The sequence below is a fragment of the Centropristis striata genome, chromosome 19 (genome assembly GCF_030273125.1).
Source record: "Centropristis striata isolate RG_2023a ecotype Rhode Island chromosome 19, C.striata_1.0, whole genome shotgun sequence".
NCBI lineage: Eukaryota > Metazoa > Chordata > Actinopteri > Perciformes > Serranidae > Centropristis > Centropristis striata.
This window is the reverse complement of record NC_081535.1, coordinates 6,316,279-6,335,086: the sequence shown is the minus strand read 5'-3', so window position 1 is coordinate 6,335,086 and position 18,808 is coordinate 6,316,279. Positions and strand designations below refer to the sequence as shown.

Here is an 18,808-nt window from a genome sequence, read left to right as displayed (position 1 = left end):
ATTAGTTAGCTTACGTACATGTTGAAATAAGTCGGAGTTGGCTTTTGGTCTAAAACGGACATGAACAGCAGCCTCCTGGTGTTAAAGTCTCTTGTTTGTTTGACCCATTCTTCCATCCCGACCTCCTCCAATGCAGACTTTGTCTCTCTTTATACTACATCACCTGACTTCATCTTTAGCTCATCATAATTACTACGGCCACTCGAGGCCACCTAATAATGTAAATATGGGTTGTTATAAGCTGCTTGTGCAAATAACCTTAAGGGTCGTCTTTTGGTTTTAACATTAAGATTCCCTTATTAGTCCCACAACGAGCCAATCCAATGTGTTGTTTGGTGTGCAGTAGCATGGGGAAACCTCCCAAAATAGTCTTCATGATTCCTCTTTCATGATTCAGAGGCCACATAAATGCAGCAATATTACCACCAGCTCCTCTGCAGCTGACTAGTTATCATGTTTTATCTTGTTTTGGGAGCCCTGGTTGTTCATCTGATAATGTGTACAGAAGCTGAAACCTTAACAGTGACCAGGGTTTGATTCTGACCTGTGGCTCTTTGCTGCATGTTGCCATATCTCTCTTCCCTCTGATCTGTCTATCTGTAATGTGATAAAGTAATAATGCAATTGCACAGAGAACTATAAAGCTCTCAAGCCTTTTGATATATATTTCAGGACTAGTCTGGCCCCTTTTTGTTCATTCGTATTGAGTAACAGAGTGAAATATTTCTTACATAAGGCTCAGGCTAAGACGAGTCTGGGCGCTTTCACCATGTTGCACACCAAACAAAACATGAGACAGATAAGATAATTCAAGGTGGAGCTGTTTAAAGAAACTGGTTCATTCATGACAGGCATTCATCTCTTATGGCACGGTGACAATATGCCAATTAAAGAGGTTTGGGGTTCAGTCCAGAAACTGGGGCCCACCCTTTATTGTCTATTGGGTTTGGTTTGAGCAACACCTCTGTGAAACCTGTACCTTTCTCTATAATCTTCCTTTCAATACGACAACATATTAGTGAGTCATATATAAATATTAAGTCCCCCCCTCACAGTTGTCATGAACAGGTAGATTAGCTGGAGAAACCCAAACTATTTTAGCACTAGGCTGTAAACATGTTTATTTCTGCTGTTAAGTTGGTCATTTTAACATGGGGGTCTATGGGGGGGCGACCCAATGGCCTCAAGTGGCCATTCGAGGAACTGCAGTTTTTAGCATTTCCACATTGGCTTTAATATTCAGCCCAAGAGATGCTGCTTTGTTTAGGCACCAAAACTACTTGGCTAGGTTGAGGAAAAGATCCAGGTTTGGGTTTAGATATTTACATTTACAAGTGACGTAACATAACATAATAAGTTACATGCTTCATTGCATACGGCATGTGATGTCCATCAAGGACGTAAGTTAAGGACTTTTAAACATTAGTTAGCTTACGTAATAGTTTGTAGTTGACTTTTGATTAAAAATGAGACATGAGCAGCAGCCTCCTGGTGTTAAAGTCTCTTGTTTGTTTGACCCATTCTTCCATCCCGACCTCCTCCAATGCAGACTTTGTCTCTCTTTATACTACATCACCTGACTTCGTCCTTAGCTCATCATAATTACTCCAGCCAATCAAGGTCACCCAACAATGTAAATATGGGTTGTAATAAGCTTTTTGTGCAAAATGTAGTTGCAGTTTCTTCCCAAAATATTGAGTGTTTCTGAATCTCTGCAGAAAAATGCAGCAAGCCAGTGTTGTCAATCAAAGCCTTTCGTTACGTGCAGCACGGAGAGAAGTCCTCAGCATTCTCTGCCGACAAAAGAAACTTTCAATACTGATATACAATGCCTCAGTCTTACATGATCAAAGGACAGGAGGTTGTTACAGATGAAGTTGCATCTTAATGTAATTAACATACATGAACCAGACATTACAGAATAGTGAGAGAAACTTTAAAGAAACAGTAGAACGTGGATTGGGAACACAGCCAGTCAGATACTTGTCATGCAAAATACATTGTAATTCCCTGCAGTTGGCTTGTCTGCCCATTTGTCCATGAGACATGATTTAATTAAATGTGGTGTAATGTTTATTGTTTAAATATCAAGAATCTAATACTATTTTTCCACAGCAAATAACCTTCAGGGTCGTTTTTTGGTTTTAAGATTAAGATTAAGATTGCCATATTAGTCCAACAATGGGGGAACTCAACCTGTCAATGTTGGGATTGGAACCACTAAAGCTCTTGCTAAAGCCAGATTAGCAAGATTTTTATCACTGTAGCTATATATAACTAGAGGAGTGCTCTCACCTGTGCTCTCCTCATGTGACATGAAGTAACCATGATCAACTGGTTTGTGAGCAACACCTCCAAGAACTGGAAACTTATTAATTCTCCTGGTTGGCTCTGGCTTCCTCTACTATTTGCCAAATCCACGTGTTGTCTACTTGTATTGCCAACACATTTATAACACACATTGATAGAAAACATGAATACTTTTAAGCATTTAGATCACTTACATGGTCAAATCTGAACTGGGCTGATATTCTTAAATAAGCCCTAATAAATAAAGGGAAAATACTTGGAGGCCATATTTATTATACTGTATGATGGTAATGCAGAAAATTTACTATATAAAATTGCAAACATTGTGAGGCTCAACTGTCATTAACAATGTAAATTTTGAACAAACAAGCAAGTACATTTTTGCCTTTTTTTGGTTGTAAATTAATCCACAACAAGGTGTGTATTAAATAATTAATTAGCATTCACCTCATCATGACCTATCCCTTCCCTCACCATGTAAACATCTAGGTTGTGTGGAGTAGGTTGGCCTTTGTTCACCTTTGTACACACCTCCTGTGTGAAAGTGGACATAGTGTGACTAAACAACACCACAAAAGAAGATCTCTTAACTGTCACATGCCAACATGCTTATGTTGTTCTAAAGTCACTCCTCTTGATGTCATCAGGGGTTGATTGGCATGTTCTACCACCAGAGATACTGACAGACACTAAAGTGAGACAGAAGATAAGCACACTGACTCTAGTGGAAGCTATGTGTACAGCCTTACTCACTGCTTTGCCCTGTTACCTCACCTCACCTGTGAAAGTCTGCATAAAGGCCACACCAGGCTTTTGGAATATATTAACTGTGTGTATGCATTATGCAATCCTAACAACAGAGCTCCCCAGCAGACTGCAGCATAAAACAACACACTTGCCACACATTTATAACACACATTGATACAAAACATGAATACTTTTAAGCATTTAGATCACTTACATCAGGGATGGGCAACTGGAGGCCCGGGGGCCACATACGGCCCGCACCCTCACTTGAAGTGGCCCTCAGTGCAACTACATGCATTAGAGCATGAAATCTTAAAAGTGCAGTTTAAAAATGCACAAAATTACTTCTTGCAATTAATGTTGGTCTGCTGTTCTTGCACTGAAAATATAAATCACAGTAAGTGGTTATTTTTTATTTGCTTCAAACCTTTTGTATTCCTTTTTATGTTGTTGTACATGCATTTGAGCATGAAATATGTTAGGTTACTGCACTGTAAACATATTTAAAATTGCAGTTTCATCATATCTGGTTAAGTGCACGGTCCTATATGTGGCCCTGTGGTAGTGTCCATGAAAAATTGTGGCCCCCTCTATCCCTGACTTACATGGTCTAATCTGATCTGGTCTGAAATTCTTAAAGAAGCCTTAATAAATAAAGGGGAAATAAAGCACTCTGTGGAGGCATGACTTGTGGCCATATTTATTACATTATGGTAATGCAGAACATTTACTGTATAAAATTGTTGTATAAAAAAGTTGTGAGGCTCAAGTGTCATCATCAATGTAAATTCAAACAAACAAGCAAGTAAATGTTGCTTTTTTTTGGGTTGTGAAATAATCCACAACAAGGTGTGTAATAAAGAATTCATTAGCATTCAACTCATCATAACCTATCCCTTACATCAAACATTGTCCACTTTCACACAGGAGGTGTGTATTAATTGCCTATTAAGGGTGGATTCTGAACAAAGGCCAACCTGCTCCACACAACCTAGATGTTTACAAGTACAAAGTGTGACTAAACAACACCACAAAAGGAGATCCCTTAACTGTCACATGCCAACATGCATACGTTGTTCTAAAGTCTCTCCTCGTGATGTCATCAGGGGTTGATTGGCATGTTCTACCACCAGAGATACTGACAGACACTGAAGTGAGACAGAAGATAAGCACACTGACTCTAGTGGAAGCTATGTGTACAGCCTTACTCACTGATTTGCCCTGTTACCTCACCTCACTTGTGAAAGTCTGCATAAAGGGAAACACCAGGCTTTTGGAATGTATTTACAGTGTGTATACGTTAATTAACCCTCACGACGGAGCTATGATGTCACAAGAGGCGGAATGCGTGCTTTCGCACAGTGAGTGTTTTAACATGTTGTTTATAGTCTATAGGAGAGGTTGCCAAACTTTTTTAGCCGTGCACCCCCTTCTATGTCCCATCCGGGTTGATGCACCCCCAATCCCCCACACCTTCAAAAAAAAACAAAATGCAATAAGCTTTTTTATATCCATATTAAAGGCGGAATGTTTAATCATGCTTAAATGACTAGAACACACATATAATTAAATAATCACAATCACAACAATGCATTCTTGCATTTGAATTAATCTGAAACACTGTTTCAATATAATGCAAACAATACAAAGTTATGCGCAAGCTTCCACTTTTAAGAGCAAAGAGGATGATGACAGGCTCAGGATCAGAGGCAGAAAGCACATAAGTTAGGAAAATGTTATAATATTTTGAGCCACGTTGAACAAAAATTGCAGCAAGTTTAAATGGAGCTAAAACAACCCCATCATCATAACACAGGTTGGAAAAATGGAAGATAACTTCTTCTACGCTTCATTTTAAGATGAAGTGCATTAAGAATAACCTGCATTTATTTATTAATTAATATTACAGCTTTTGATTTTACGGGGGAAAAAATGTAATTGTGTAATTATCAGACAGCCATTACATTATTCATCTCAACGCACCACACTTTGGGAATCCCTGCTCTATAGATTGGTGATTTGTGCAATTAATAAAACATATGTTGTTGTTGTATTGAAAGGAAGATTACAGAGAACGGTACAGAGTTCATAGATGTGTTGCTCAAACCAACCCAATAGCCAAGAAAGGGGCAGGTCCCTGTTTCTGAAAAGAACACCAAACCGATTTAATTTGCATATTGTAACCGTGCCATAAGAAATGAATGCCCGTCATAAATGAACCAGTTTCCTTAAACAGCCCCAGGTTCCACCTAGAATTATCTAATGTCTCTTATGTTCTGTTTTGGTGTACGACTACGTGCAAAATGGTGAAAGCGCCGAGACTTGTCTGAGTCTGAGCCTTATGTAAGAGATATTTCACTCTATTACTCAACACAAATTAACAAAAAGGGGCCACAATCTATGCCTGAAATATATCAAAAGGCTTGTGAGCATTTATAGTGCTCTGTGCAATTTCATAATTACTTTATATCACATTGCAGATAGAAAGGAAAGAGGGAAGAGAGATATGGCAACATGCAGCAAAGAGCCACAGCTCAGAATCAAACCCTGGCCCCTGTTAAGGTTGCAGCTTTTGTACACATTATCAGATGAGCAACCAGTGCCCCCAAAACAAGATAAAACATGATAACTAGTGTGCTGCAGAGGAGCTGCTGGTAATATTGCTGCATTGATGTGGCCTCTAGAATCATGAAAAAAGTTCTATTACCATATATTGTCATATAAATACTGGAAATAGTGAAAAATGCGTTGCTTAAACAATCTGAGCAATAAAAAATCTTTTATGTCATGGGTCTCAAACTTGCAGCCCGCGGGCCAATTGTGGCCCTCATGACGATATTTTGTGGCCCCCACCTTGATATGAAAGTTTAATGTGAGTTTTATATGAATGGCACTTTACCGTGTTGTGTGTGGAAGGTCCCTTTAATTACTTTTTTTGGTAATTTTGTGTCTTTTTTGGGTCATTTTGTGTCTTTTCTTAAATAATGTGTATTTTTTGGTAATTCTGTATCTTTTTTGGTCATTTTGTGTCTTTTTTGGGTAATTTTGTGTATTTTTTATAGTAATTTTGTGTCTTTTTTAAGTAATTTAGTTTTTTTCTGTCATTTTGCGTCTTTTTTTGTCATTTTGCGTCTTTTTTTGTCATTTTGTGTCTTTTTTTTGTCATTTTGATACTGCTTCCAGCTAGCCCCCAGGTAATTTGAGTTTGAGACCCCTGTTCTATGTAGTGTATATGTTGTTTCCACAGTAAGACTTAAAACTAATGAACACACAAAAGTTGGAAAAACGACTTCCCAACTCTGAAATTAGGCCACCTGAGCAGCACAAAAAGGCACCATATGATCATTTTTTCAAGTTCATATTGTTTACAATTTGGAAAACTGGGTCGAATGTCATGACAGGAGAAGCTCGAGGCTCAGTTTCTTTTGGGGCGGGACATAAGCAAAGGAGCTTCATGTGATTGGCTGAGAAGGCCCAGCCTCTTTTCTAAAGCACAGACATAAGCTGCAGGAGAGCAGAGACACGGCAGAACCACCATCCTCTCTGTCTGTTTCCTCCGTCATTGACTTCATCAAACACATGCTGCTTTACAGCCTGTAAGTATATTTGGCTTTGAAGAATAATGACCTTTACATTTGTATTTTTTCTGCTGTATTTGATTGTTGTTTACCTAATCATTAAACCTGATTTCTGCTTATAGGTGATACTGGATTTTGCTTCAGCCTTCTGGCAAAGACAACATACTTAACATCTACAGTCTGAAATGAATTGTGCAAGGTAAGCTACACTGAAAAAAGTGATTTTGACCCTTAGTAAATGTTACATATATTATTTAAGCATATTTTAATGGAAATGATGTGTCATTTAACTCCACTTATAAAATACATGTAATTTCAACATATATTGTCAGAATTATGACAATCTTATTTTATTTATTTTATTCTTATTTATTTACTTTTTTAATTAAATGTAGCTCGAAAAAATTAAGTTCATCCAAATTTCATTTTTTTTTGTCAGTTTAGACTGTTCATTCCATCCTTATGATTCTGGTTGACAGAATCTGAGCAGTGTGTTTCTGCTTTCTTGTGTTGTTTTGTTTGTATCATATTAAAGTTGGTGGTCTACACATCTTGTGGTTCTCTGTCATGTATGATAGCTAAAAAATATTTAATTAGAATCAACTTAATAAAAAAAGGTACAATTTAAACATTTTAATTGATTTGAAAGAGCACAATATATTTAAAAAACATACACAATTTATTGAAGTTAATTTAAAGTGGGTTTAATTTGATTTACTAAGCAAATTTGAGTAAAATGAACTCAAAATAATTGGGAAAGAATTACATAATATAATTTTTTTAAATTTACTTAAAATGTATAAGTCCAGTCAACATAATAAAAATATCTAGATTCAGATCAAATTATTTCGTGCAACCACATGTTCAACAAAACATTTTTTGGAGTGTACTGTGATTACAGCAATTAAACTGTGTTTGGTTAAAATAGAACAACTCTTTCTCTCAATGGATATTTTTTTAACCCTCATCATCTTTGTCTTCCTCTCCAGAGTCCTCCATGCTATCGGGAGTCACCCCCAGCCAGCTATGATGCCGGTTGACCTCGCCACGTGTCTGAGCCTCAGCCGGCGCCAGCCTCTTTATCAGCTGCTGTCCATGTCTCCTGTGAAGCCCACACAGCAGCGTTATCAGCAGAGCAGCTCTCCACAGAACAGGACCGGCCTCCACTCACCACACCCCCCCCACTCTCCCACCCCCGCCCCGCTGCCCTCCGAGCCTCGGAGCTGTTTCCGCAGGGACAGCGGCGGCTCCAACAAGAAGCGCGTGGTCTTTGCGGACGCCGTGGGGTTAGCTCTGACTGCTGTACGGCTGTTTGTCCCTGAGCCCTCGTCCCCTGCTTACCCTCTGCTGATAACACCTTCCCTCGCCAAACTACAGAGCCAACAGTCCACCTCAAACAAACTGCCGCGCAACAAGTTGCGGCTGGGTTTCCCTCCGCCGACCCTTGACCCGAAAGCCTTTCTTGCACGTCTGAGAGACACACATGTGCAACTGGAGAGCTGCAACATTTCAGAGCACTCGTTAAGCGGCAAAGTGCGTGTTTGCCAAGCCGGTATGGACAAGGCTGTGCACGTGAGGGTGACATTTGACTCTTGGAGGACGCATCATGACGTTCCCTGCACGTTCCTGCAGCAGCAGCACTACAGGGGCTCGGATATGGACGTTTTTGCATTTGAGTTTGGGTTGCCAAAGAACTTGGATCCAAAGGAGCGAGTGGAGTTTTGTGTGTCGTTCAGGCCTGGACCTGGCGCGACGGCACACTGGGACAACAACAGGGGGCAGAATTACAGGGTGTGCGTGGAAAGAGATGAATCAAATGGTTACCAAGGCGATGATTACCGTTTTTACCCGACACTTTCACAGCACGGGCCTTCACATGTGTCCCTGTGTGTGCAGAACTCTGATCTGAACAGGAGTTTGGCCAGCAGAGTCAGAGCAGAGTATAAAGCTCTGTGTTCAGCTCAGTAGAGCAGTGAATAAACTTATCATATAAATATGTGAATATGTAAGTAATTTCTAGACTTATTGATTGTGGACTTTCTGAAACGTCCTGTGTTGGATCTGAATCCAACTGTTCAACAACAGCTCACCTACCTGTGCTCAACCACCCTGCTGAAATGTGAATAATATTCTGATTAAATAAGTTTTTTAAAAGAAACTTTTGTTCCTGTTGTCCTTTTTCTGCAAGAGTTTACACCTAACCATTCAACACATTTCAACACACACACTTTTGGCTAAATGCATCTTAATGTTGACAGTGTGTTTTTGTACACTGACCAGGGGCGAATGAGGAGACAATGGGCCCCTGGGCACAGACATGCAAAGGGCCCCACCACCTCACCTACATTGTAGCTATACCAGGGATGGGCAACTTAAATGCTGGAGGGGGCCACAGTTTTTAATGGACACTACCACAGGGCCACATATAGGACCGTGCACTTAACCAGATATGATGAAACTGCAATTTTAAATGTTTACAGTGCAGTAACTTAACATATTTCATGCTCAAATGCATGTATAACAGTATAAATAGGAATACAAAAGGTTTGAAGCAAATAAAAAATAACCACTTACTGTGATTTTTTTTTCAGTGCAAGAACAGCAGACCAACATTAATTGCAAGAAGTAATTTTGTGCATTTTTACACTGCACTTTTAAGATTTAATGCTCAAATGCATGTAGTTGTACTGAGGGCCACTTTAAGTGAGGGTGCGGGCCGTATGCGGCCCCTAGGCCTCCAGTTGCCCATCCCTGAGCTTTACACACAAACTTTATAACTGTTTAATGTCTCTGTGGTTTGGGTCATTTTGTGTCTCTTTGTAGTTACTTTGTGTCTCTTATCATAGTTGCTGAGTCTCTTTCCAGCTGTTTTATGTCACTTTGGCATTTTTTTTTTGTCTTTCTGTGGCTGTTTTGCCGCCTTTTCATAGTTGTTGTGAGTCTCTTTCTGGTCTCTTTGTGTCTCTGTGCTAAACCAAACCCAATAGCCAAGAAAGGGGCAGGTCCCGGTTTCTGGCCAGAACCCCAAACCGCTTTTATTTGCATATTGTAACTGTGCCATAAGAAATGATTACCCTTCATGAATGAACCAGTGTCTTTAAACAGCCCAAGGCTCCACCTAAAAGAATCTCATCTCTCTCATGTGTTGTTTGGTGTGCAGCATGGTGAAAGCTCCCAGACTCGTCTTAGTCTCAAGCTGATTTTAAGAAATATTTCACTTTGTTAATCAATACAAATTAACAAAAAGGGACCAGAATCTATTCCTGAAATATATCAAAAGGCTTGTGAGCTTTATAGTTGTTGTTTTTTTATTTCTTTTGCCATTAAGCCTCTGGAGTCTCCAAAAGATCCATATCCAGACTTGTTGACTCCACCCAGACTAGAAAACAAAGCAGCGTGGAGCCCTACTGTAAATTTACCTGTAAAGTTCTGGCTGTAAACTCCATGAGGCCAGTTTCAGTTTGATGATGATATACCAAGTAAAACTGGAGACAAGCTCAAATATATTTAGTATAAAATGATAGAACCGGATGGAACCCTCTTATATGTTAGATTTGACACCTTTGTTCACATTTTCAACATTTATTTTTTTCATTGAGCATGATAGTGTTTTGAAAGTAAAAAAAAAAGATTCAAAATCACATTTTATGTTGGACTAAAGGACTAAAAAAGACACAAAATGACAAAAAAAAGACACAAAATGGCAAAAAAAAGACACAAAATGACCAAAATAAGACACAAAATGACAAAAAAAGACACAAAATTACCAAAAAAAAGACACAAAAGTACCAAAAAAAGACACAAAATGACCAAAAAAAAGACACAAAATTACTTTATCACCTTACAGACAGACAAGAAAGAGGGAAAAGAGATGTGGCAACATGGTCACACAGGTCAGAACAAACCCTGGCCACTGATGGGCTATTATGTGCGTTAAAAAAAAAGTGTTACATTTTTTTTACCATGCCATGTTGGTATCAGTTTTTCAGCGTTACCTCACCTATATGTCCTGATAATTAATGTTTAACTTTGACTTATTTGATCAAAGTTTTGAACCCAAAAGAAACAAAGGAAAACATAAAATCTGATCTTGAAAAATTATGATTCACACACAGAAATGTACATGTTGAAAATATGAACACAGGTTGCAAATATAACATACAACAGGTAAAATGAGGGTAATATCTAGTTCTATGTTTTTATACTAAATATATTTGACATTATCTCCGGTTTTACTTGGCCGAATATCATCAAAAAAAAAATTATGGTATGGAGTTTCAAGCCAGAACTTTATCGGGCAGCTGATGAACTCATTGTTGCTTCAATGTTGCTTCATTTTATGTCGTCACGTCATGAAGAAATAATATGCAGGTGTTTTCATGGACTCCAGAGGGTTAAGGTTTCAGCTTTTGTACACATTATCAGAGTGCAATTTTGCATTTCTTAGTAGCTCCTTTGATCTCTATTTCATCTTTTTGTCTCTGTCTTTATTTTGAGTCTCTTTGTAGTTGCTTTGGGTCACTTTGTATTATTATTAGTTTATTTAAAAGGGGACAGTGCAATTTCATAAAACACATGATTATACATGGTTAATAAAAGCCAGAGTTAGCCAGAAGGCTAGTTTTCATCTGTAGTCCCCTGGCCATGATGTAAAAAAGCAGAGAATTACAAAACAAAAAACAAACAAACAAAAAAATAAAAAAATAAAATAAAATAAAAATAAATAAAATAAAATAAAATAAAATAAAATAAAATAAAATAAAATAAAATAAAATAAAATAAAATAAAATAAAATAAAAATAAAATAAAAAATAAAATAAATAAAAAATAAAAATAAACCAACATGATATGGTAAAAAAAATGTAACACATTTTTTTTAACAAATGTAACAAAAAAAATGTAACACATTTTTTTTAACGCACATAATAGCCAACGGTTATCAATGGCCAGGGTTTGTTGTAACCTGTGTGACCATGTCGCCACATCTCTCTTCCATCTTTCCTGTCTGTCTGTAAGGTGATAAAGTAATTTTGTGTCTTTTTTTTGTCATTTTGTGTCTTTTTTTAGTCCTTTAGTCCAACATAAAATGTGATTTTGATTCTGTTTTTTTAACTTTCAAAACACTATCATGCTCAATAAAAAAAATAAATGTTGCAAATGTGAACAAAGGTTGCAAATCTAACATATAAGAGGGCTACATTCAAGTAAAACCGGAGATAATGTCAAATATATTTAGTATAAAAATATAGAAAGAATGTTTCTCTTTGAGTGATACATCTGTAAGTGAAGGCCATGGGACCCTTGACATCTTGGGTGTCATCTTTCCAGTAATATGTCCATAAACATGACACATAAGCCCTGAGTAGGAAACAAGAGGCCTTGGAGGGAAAGTAAAAACATGAGACCCTTGTGTGTGTGAGAGAAAACAACACATGTATCCACACACAAAGACATGAGTTTACTGTGAGACCCTTTAGAGCTTACGGCTACTAACCCATTTCCTCCAACAAAAGAATAACTGATGTTCGTGATCTACTTTCACACAGATAATAATTCCCCTTGGCTCAGGTTCAGCTTTCCATATGTTCTGCATACCAGACAGAACAAGTAAGCAAACTGATAGATCTTCAAGGCTGAATGACGCACATGACCGGCATGGAGCAGCCTGTTCTAGTCACTCCCCGACCTGCTGTGTTACTACTTGTACTATTCGTGATTGGTATGGCAAATAGCAAGTAACCATGGCAGCATCAGTGCCAAAGTTGGGTGGAGTCGTCATTTAATAATGTAGCAGCCGGAGTCTCTCTGCTTCTCTTGTTACACTCCTTCCTCTCCACCTTTCTGTTTGACTTGTTTCTTTGTTTACCTTGATACTTTTTTTCTCAGGCAAGCTTCCTGCCAGGATCCCGCCTTCATATCAACTGGAATGCTGCACATGAGTAAAGTTGAGTTGAGGTGAGTCTCACACGTACCAGGTTTCTACATCTTGCACCATCACCATTTTTTCGTTATGGGCAGTGGATTTCACATATAACATTAGGGATGCACAATATTAGATTTTATGCCGATATCCGATTTTTTACAACTCATTTAGCCGATTACCGATACTGATATTTTTTTCCCGCACAACTAATATTAATACCCACGATCAGGGCAAATCTGGCCAATTTCCCAATTGACAAATAAGTAAACATGACCTATGTTCAATGGGAACTTGTGAAAAGAGCAAATGTACAGCAATGAAACCCAAATTGAATAATCCATAAATCCATGCTGTGATTTGTTTTTTGGAGATTTATTTATTTTCTGTGATTGGATGGCGAGCATTTCTGTTTTTTAAAATGCTAAGAAATCCCCTTGTTTTAAAGATACTTGTGTCATTTCTGAAAGGTCACAGCAGGTAACGTTATAAAGTGACTTCAAGTTTCAAGAAATGCTCTCACTGTAATGAACTGGCTACTATGGGGACTAACATCATAACACATGATTACAATTTGGCCATGGATGATGAAATTTTTTTTTACTCATCCACCTTCCCTCCCTATTTTTTTATTCTTTTTTTGGACCCAGGAGACTGGTGTTCTTGACCCGTGAGTCAGTGAGTCACTGTTGTTATTTGGAGTCAACCAGTGTAACTGTGTCTAGTAGTTAAATGTGGAAGCTGTTGTTTTTAACCCTTTGATGCACAACAATGGTCTCAAGTGACCCGACTACCGGTAAGTTTTTATATTCTTTATCTTTGCAATAAATTAATTTCATCATTCAGTATTCCAGGTTTTCTTCAATTAACTTGCTTTTGATCATAATATGTCGTAATGTTTTGTTTTCATTTCTCACTTCTTAAATAAAAACCCTTTTTGTTTCACTAAGCCTCTAATGCACAAGGTCATTTTGACCCATGTGTGTGTAAATTTGATGTAATAATACAAAAAATATTTTTCTTCATAAACTATGAACGGAAAAATGGATATAATGATCTGTTGTAATAACAAAATAGATATTCAAACACACAGCCAGCATGAAATAACATGGGAAATGAATGCGGGTCATTTTTGACCCATGTTGTGCACTAGAAGGTGTTTATATGTTGTGCATCAAAGGGTTAAACCCAAACCTTCTTTTACCCACTCATCAAGTGGTTTTATTGCCTAAAATGAACCGTTTCCCATGAACATGGAAGTTTATTTTGAAGAGCCACTATGCAGGGAACTAGCGGTTAGTAATACTCCTTGTACCTTGTGATGATCTACATATGAGTTAACTCTATTAAAGCTATTTTTTCATCAGGGTGTAAGTTATGTTCATCAATTTGAGTACAGAAAGCTGATTTCCTGGTCAATGCGTGTACCAACCACAACAACAAATCACAAAATACAAACATGTGGACACATTTACTAAATGTTGCACGTTGGAGAAAGGTGTTTTTGTGGTCAGAACCTATTTTTGTTGGTCGCATTTGTCGTTTCTCTCATTTTATCTTCAAACGAGCAGCAGCCACAGCTGGCGTACAGTCAGCAGCCTGCCTCCAGCTGCTGGTGCTTACAGTGCTGATGCTTAGTGCTGTCTGTACAATAGCCTGAAGACTGATCCAGTGGGCTGCAGCCACAGCTGTGATCACAAAGACCGAGCTGTCGGGAGCAAACAGTGGTGGTGAGCTGAAACCCAGACACTGTAGGCTGCATGTGTTTTATTCTGGTGATCTCAAAAAACAACAACTAAAACTTCACCTGTAGCCATTAGCTGTGTGTAGCAGCTGGAAAGATTAAGACATTATGGAAATAGTTTCCAGCAAAAGTGTCTGATAGCAGCTGTTAGCAGAATACATTAACCCTTTGATGCACAACATGGGTGTAAAGTGACCTGATATGTATGAGTTTTTATATTCTTTATCTTTGCAATAAATTATTTTCATCATTCAGTATTCCAGGTTTTCCCCAATTAGTTTTTGATCATCATACATCCTAATTTTATATTTTCCTTTATTATTTTTTAAATAAATCCCTTTTTGTGTCACTTCTCTTCTAATGCACAACATGAGTCAAAAATGAACCATATGCATTTTTTAGCTAAGTAGCTTGCTAAGCTAACTACTTAGCTAACTTCTTGGCTAAGTAATTAGCTAAGTAGCTTGCTAAGCAAACGACTTAGCTAACTTCTTGGCTAACTTCTTGGCTAAGTAGTTAGCTTAGCAAGCTACTTAGCCAAGTAGTTAGCTATGTTAAAATACAAAAACTTTTTTTCTTCAAGTATGAGAGACAAAATGGAAATAATGATCTGTTGTTATCAAAAACAATATATTTAAAGAATACTTGGAATATTCAATAATTTAATATCAAAAGATAGAGCACAGAAACACACAGCAGCATTAAATGAATGAGGGTCATTTTTGACCCATGTTGTGCATCAAAGGGTTAAGAGTGACGCTCCCTAAATTTATAGAAGAAACCATTGCATGCATTTTTTTTTGCAACCTGCATGCAAAACTATATTTGTAGTATAAAAACAGAAATTTGTTGCCGCTATGACTTATGAGTATTAAGTCACGTTCCCCCGGCGTGTTGCAACCATTACTTCTCTGTTTGGTTGTTTTGGTATTTGGACTGGCAACATGTTAGTGCATGTGACCCACTCCCTTTAAAAATGTTGGTTACTTTTTCTATTTATGGCAGGGATGGGCAACTTAAATGGGCCACAATTTTTCATCAACACTACCACAGGGCCACATACAGTCAGGTCCGGAAATATTTGGACAGTGACACAATTTTCATAATTTTGGTTCTGTACGCTACCACAATGGATTTGAAATGAAATAATCAAGATGCAATTGAAGTGCAGAATTCCAGCTTTAATTTGAGGGTATTCACAACAAAATTGAAGGAAGGGTTTAGGAATTGCAACAATTTTCAAACATAATCCCCTCATTTTAAAGGACCTAAAGTAATTGGACAAATGAATATAATCATAAATAAAATGTTCATTCTGAATATTTTGTTGAGAATCCTTTGCAGGCGATGACTGCCTGAAGTCTGGAACCCATGGACATCACCAAGCGCCGGGTTTCCTCCTTTGTGATGCTTTCCCAGGCCTTGACTGCAGCTGTCTTCAGTTGTTGTTTGTTTGCAGGTCTTTCTGCCTTAAGTTTTGTCTTAAGCAAGTGGAATGCATTCTCGATCGGATTGAGATCAAGTGATTGACTCGGCCATTGTAGAATATTCCACTTCTTTGCCTTGTAAAACTCCTGGGTTGCTTTCGCAGTATGTTTTGGGTCATTGTCCATCTGTATGGTGAAGCGCCGTCCAATCAACTTTGCTGAATTTGGCTGAATTTGAGCAGACAGAATGTTCCTATAGACTTCAGAATTCATGAGGCTGCTTCCGTCTGCTGTCACATCGTCAATAAACACTAATGACCCAGTGCCATTAGAAGCCATGCATGCCCAAGCCATCACACTGCCTCCACCATGTTTTACAGATGATGTGGTGTGCTTCGGTTCATGAGCCGTTCCAAGTCTTCTCCATACTTTTCTCTTCCCATCATTCTGGTACAGGTTGATCTTAGTTTCATCTGTCCAAAGAATACTGTTCCAGAACTGGGCTGGCTTTTTTAGATGTGTTTTGGCGAACTCTAATCTGGCCTTTCTATTCTTGAGGCTTATGAATGGTTTGCACCTTGTTGTGAACCCTCTGTATTTGCTCTTGTGAAGTCTTCTCTTTATGGTAGACTTGGATAATGATACGCCAACTTCCTGGAGAGTCTGTCTCACCTCAGTAGATGTTGTGAAGGGGTTCTTCTTTACCATTGAAACGATCCTGCGGTCATCAACCGCTGTTGTCTTCCGTGGACGTCCGGGCCTTTTTGGGTTGCTGAGCTCACCAGTGCGTTCCTTTTTTCTCAGAATGTACCAAACTGTTGATTTGGCCACTCCTAATGTTTCTGCTATCTCTCTGATGGATTTCTTCTTTTTTCTCAGCCTGAGGATGGCCTGTTTCACTTGCATTGAGAGCTCCTTTGACCGCATGTTGTGGATTCGCAGCAAACACTTCCAAATGACAATGCCACACATGAAATCAACTCCAGGCCTTTTGCCTGCTTAATTGATGATGAAATAACGAGGGGATAGCCCAAACCTGCTCATGAGAACGCTTTGAGTTAATTGTCCAATTACTTTAGGTCCCTTGAAATGAGCGGTCTATGTATGAAAATTGTTGCAATTCCTAAACCCTTCCTCCAATTTTGCTGTAAATACCCTCAAATGAAAGCTGAAATTCTGCACTTCAATTGCATCTCAATTATTTCATTTCAATATCTGTGTGGTAGCGTACAGGGACACAATTATGAAAATTGTGTCACTGTCCAAATATTTCCGGACCTGACTGTATAGGAGCGTGCACTTAACCAGATATGATGAAACTGCAATTTTAAATATGTTTACAGTGCAGTAACTTAACATATTTCATGCTCAAATGCACATTTAAAAGTATAAATAGGAATACAAAAGGTTTGAAGCAAATAAAAAATAACCACTTACTGTGATTTCTTTTCTTTTTTTCAGTGCAAGAACAGCAGACCAACATTAATTGCAAGAAGTAATTTTGTGCATTTTTAAACTGCACTTTAAAGATTTCATGCTCAAATGCATGTAGTTGTACTGAGGGCCACTTCAAGTGAGGGTGCGGGCCGTATGTGGCCCCCGGGCCTCCAGTTGCCCATCCCTGATCTATGGTAAATGAATTAAGAATATATTACATTGAATGTGCAAATATGTGTTGTGTTATTAAAAAAATGTAAAGTTTAAGGTTTCAAAGTATGAAAATATGCATTAAAAAAAAAGCTACTATACACTGACCTGCTAAAGTTTATGTACTTATAAATGATAAATATATATATATATATATACACATACATATATACATACATATATATACATATATATATATATATATATACATATACATATATATACATACATATATACATACATACATATATATATATATATATATATATATATATATATATATATATATATATATATATATATAAAATAAAATTTGGCTAATTGAATCCATGAGAGTCTCAGTTTTCACGCGATACCAAATTTATATAATTCACAGGGGAACGTGACTTAATACTCATAAGTCATGGCGGCATCAAATTTCTGTTTTTATACTACAAATATAGTTTTGCATGCAGGTTGCAAAAAAAAAAATGCATGCAATGGTTTCTTCTATAAATTTAGGGATTGTCACTCTCAATGTGTTATGCTAACAGCTACTATCAACCACTTTTGCATTGCTGGAAACTATTTCCATAATGTCTTAATCTTTCCAGCTGCTACACACAGCTAATGGCTACAGATGACGTTTTAGTTGTTTTTTGAGATCTCCAGAATAAAACGCATGCAGCCTACAGTTTAGTGACTCCAGTATGCAGAAATATTCATATGCAATAGACGAAAATGATGCATGAGCAAATTGTGGTTTTGCCTTAAATTGCATGTTATAATTATAAAGTGTGTATGTGTGTTGAAAGGAGACTTAGAGCCCGTTTTCATTCAACTATTTTGAACCTGTGACAGCCTCTGAAAGGGAAAATGCCAAGTGTCATTTCCACATGTTTTTACTGTTAATGCCAACGTGTTAAAAGAAGTCTCCTCCCAGGATCCCCCACCTTTCTGAATATTAATAGTGATCATCAACTGGATTGCTTCATGTGTGTGGTTTACACGTGTTTACAAGGTTAACATACCCTGTAATTACTTTTGATTAATGAGGCTAATCAGGTTTTCAATCTCTTCCCTCTTTCGACATACAATAAATATTTAGCCAAACCATCATAGGATCATCCTTGTTTGCAGTGGTGCAAAAAGTATAAATACTAAAGTATAAACTAAAAGTACTAATACCACAATATGAAGCTACTCCACTGCAAGTAAAAGTCCTGCATTCAAAACTTACTGAAGTAAAAAGTATCAGCATTAAAATTTACTTCAAGTATCAAAAGTAAAAGTACTCGTTATGCAGAATGAACCCACTCACATTGTTATTTATATATTCTAAATATATTAGATTATTTGTATTGATGCTTTTATGTAAGCAGCATTTTAATTTTTAACTACTTAATATACTGTTAAGAGGTTTCTTTTTTTTTTAGTTGATGACTTTTAATTAATC

The 18,808-nt window shown here is 37.5% G+C and overlaps 1 protein-coding gene across 1 annotated transcript; it reads left to right on the top strand.

Annotated features, from left to right (window-relative positions):
- Positions 1 to 6,784: 6,784 nt before the first annotated feature.
- ppp1r3c2a (protein phosphatase 1 regulatory subunit 3C2, duplicate a) lies at positions 6,785 to 8,793 on the top strand. The gene is made up of 2 exons (XM_059358272.1): positions 6,785 to 6,834; positions 7,625 to 8,793. The coding sequence occupies exons 1-2, from the start codon at positions 6,821 to 6,823 to the stop codon at positions 8,601 to 8,603; spliced, it is 993 nt and encodes a 330-aa protein (XP_059214255.1). The 5' UTR covers positions 6,785 to 6,820; the 3' UTR covers positions 8,604 to 8,793.
- Positions 8,794 to 18,808: the final 10,015 nt, after the last annotated feature.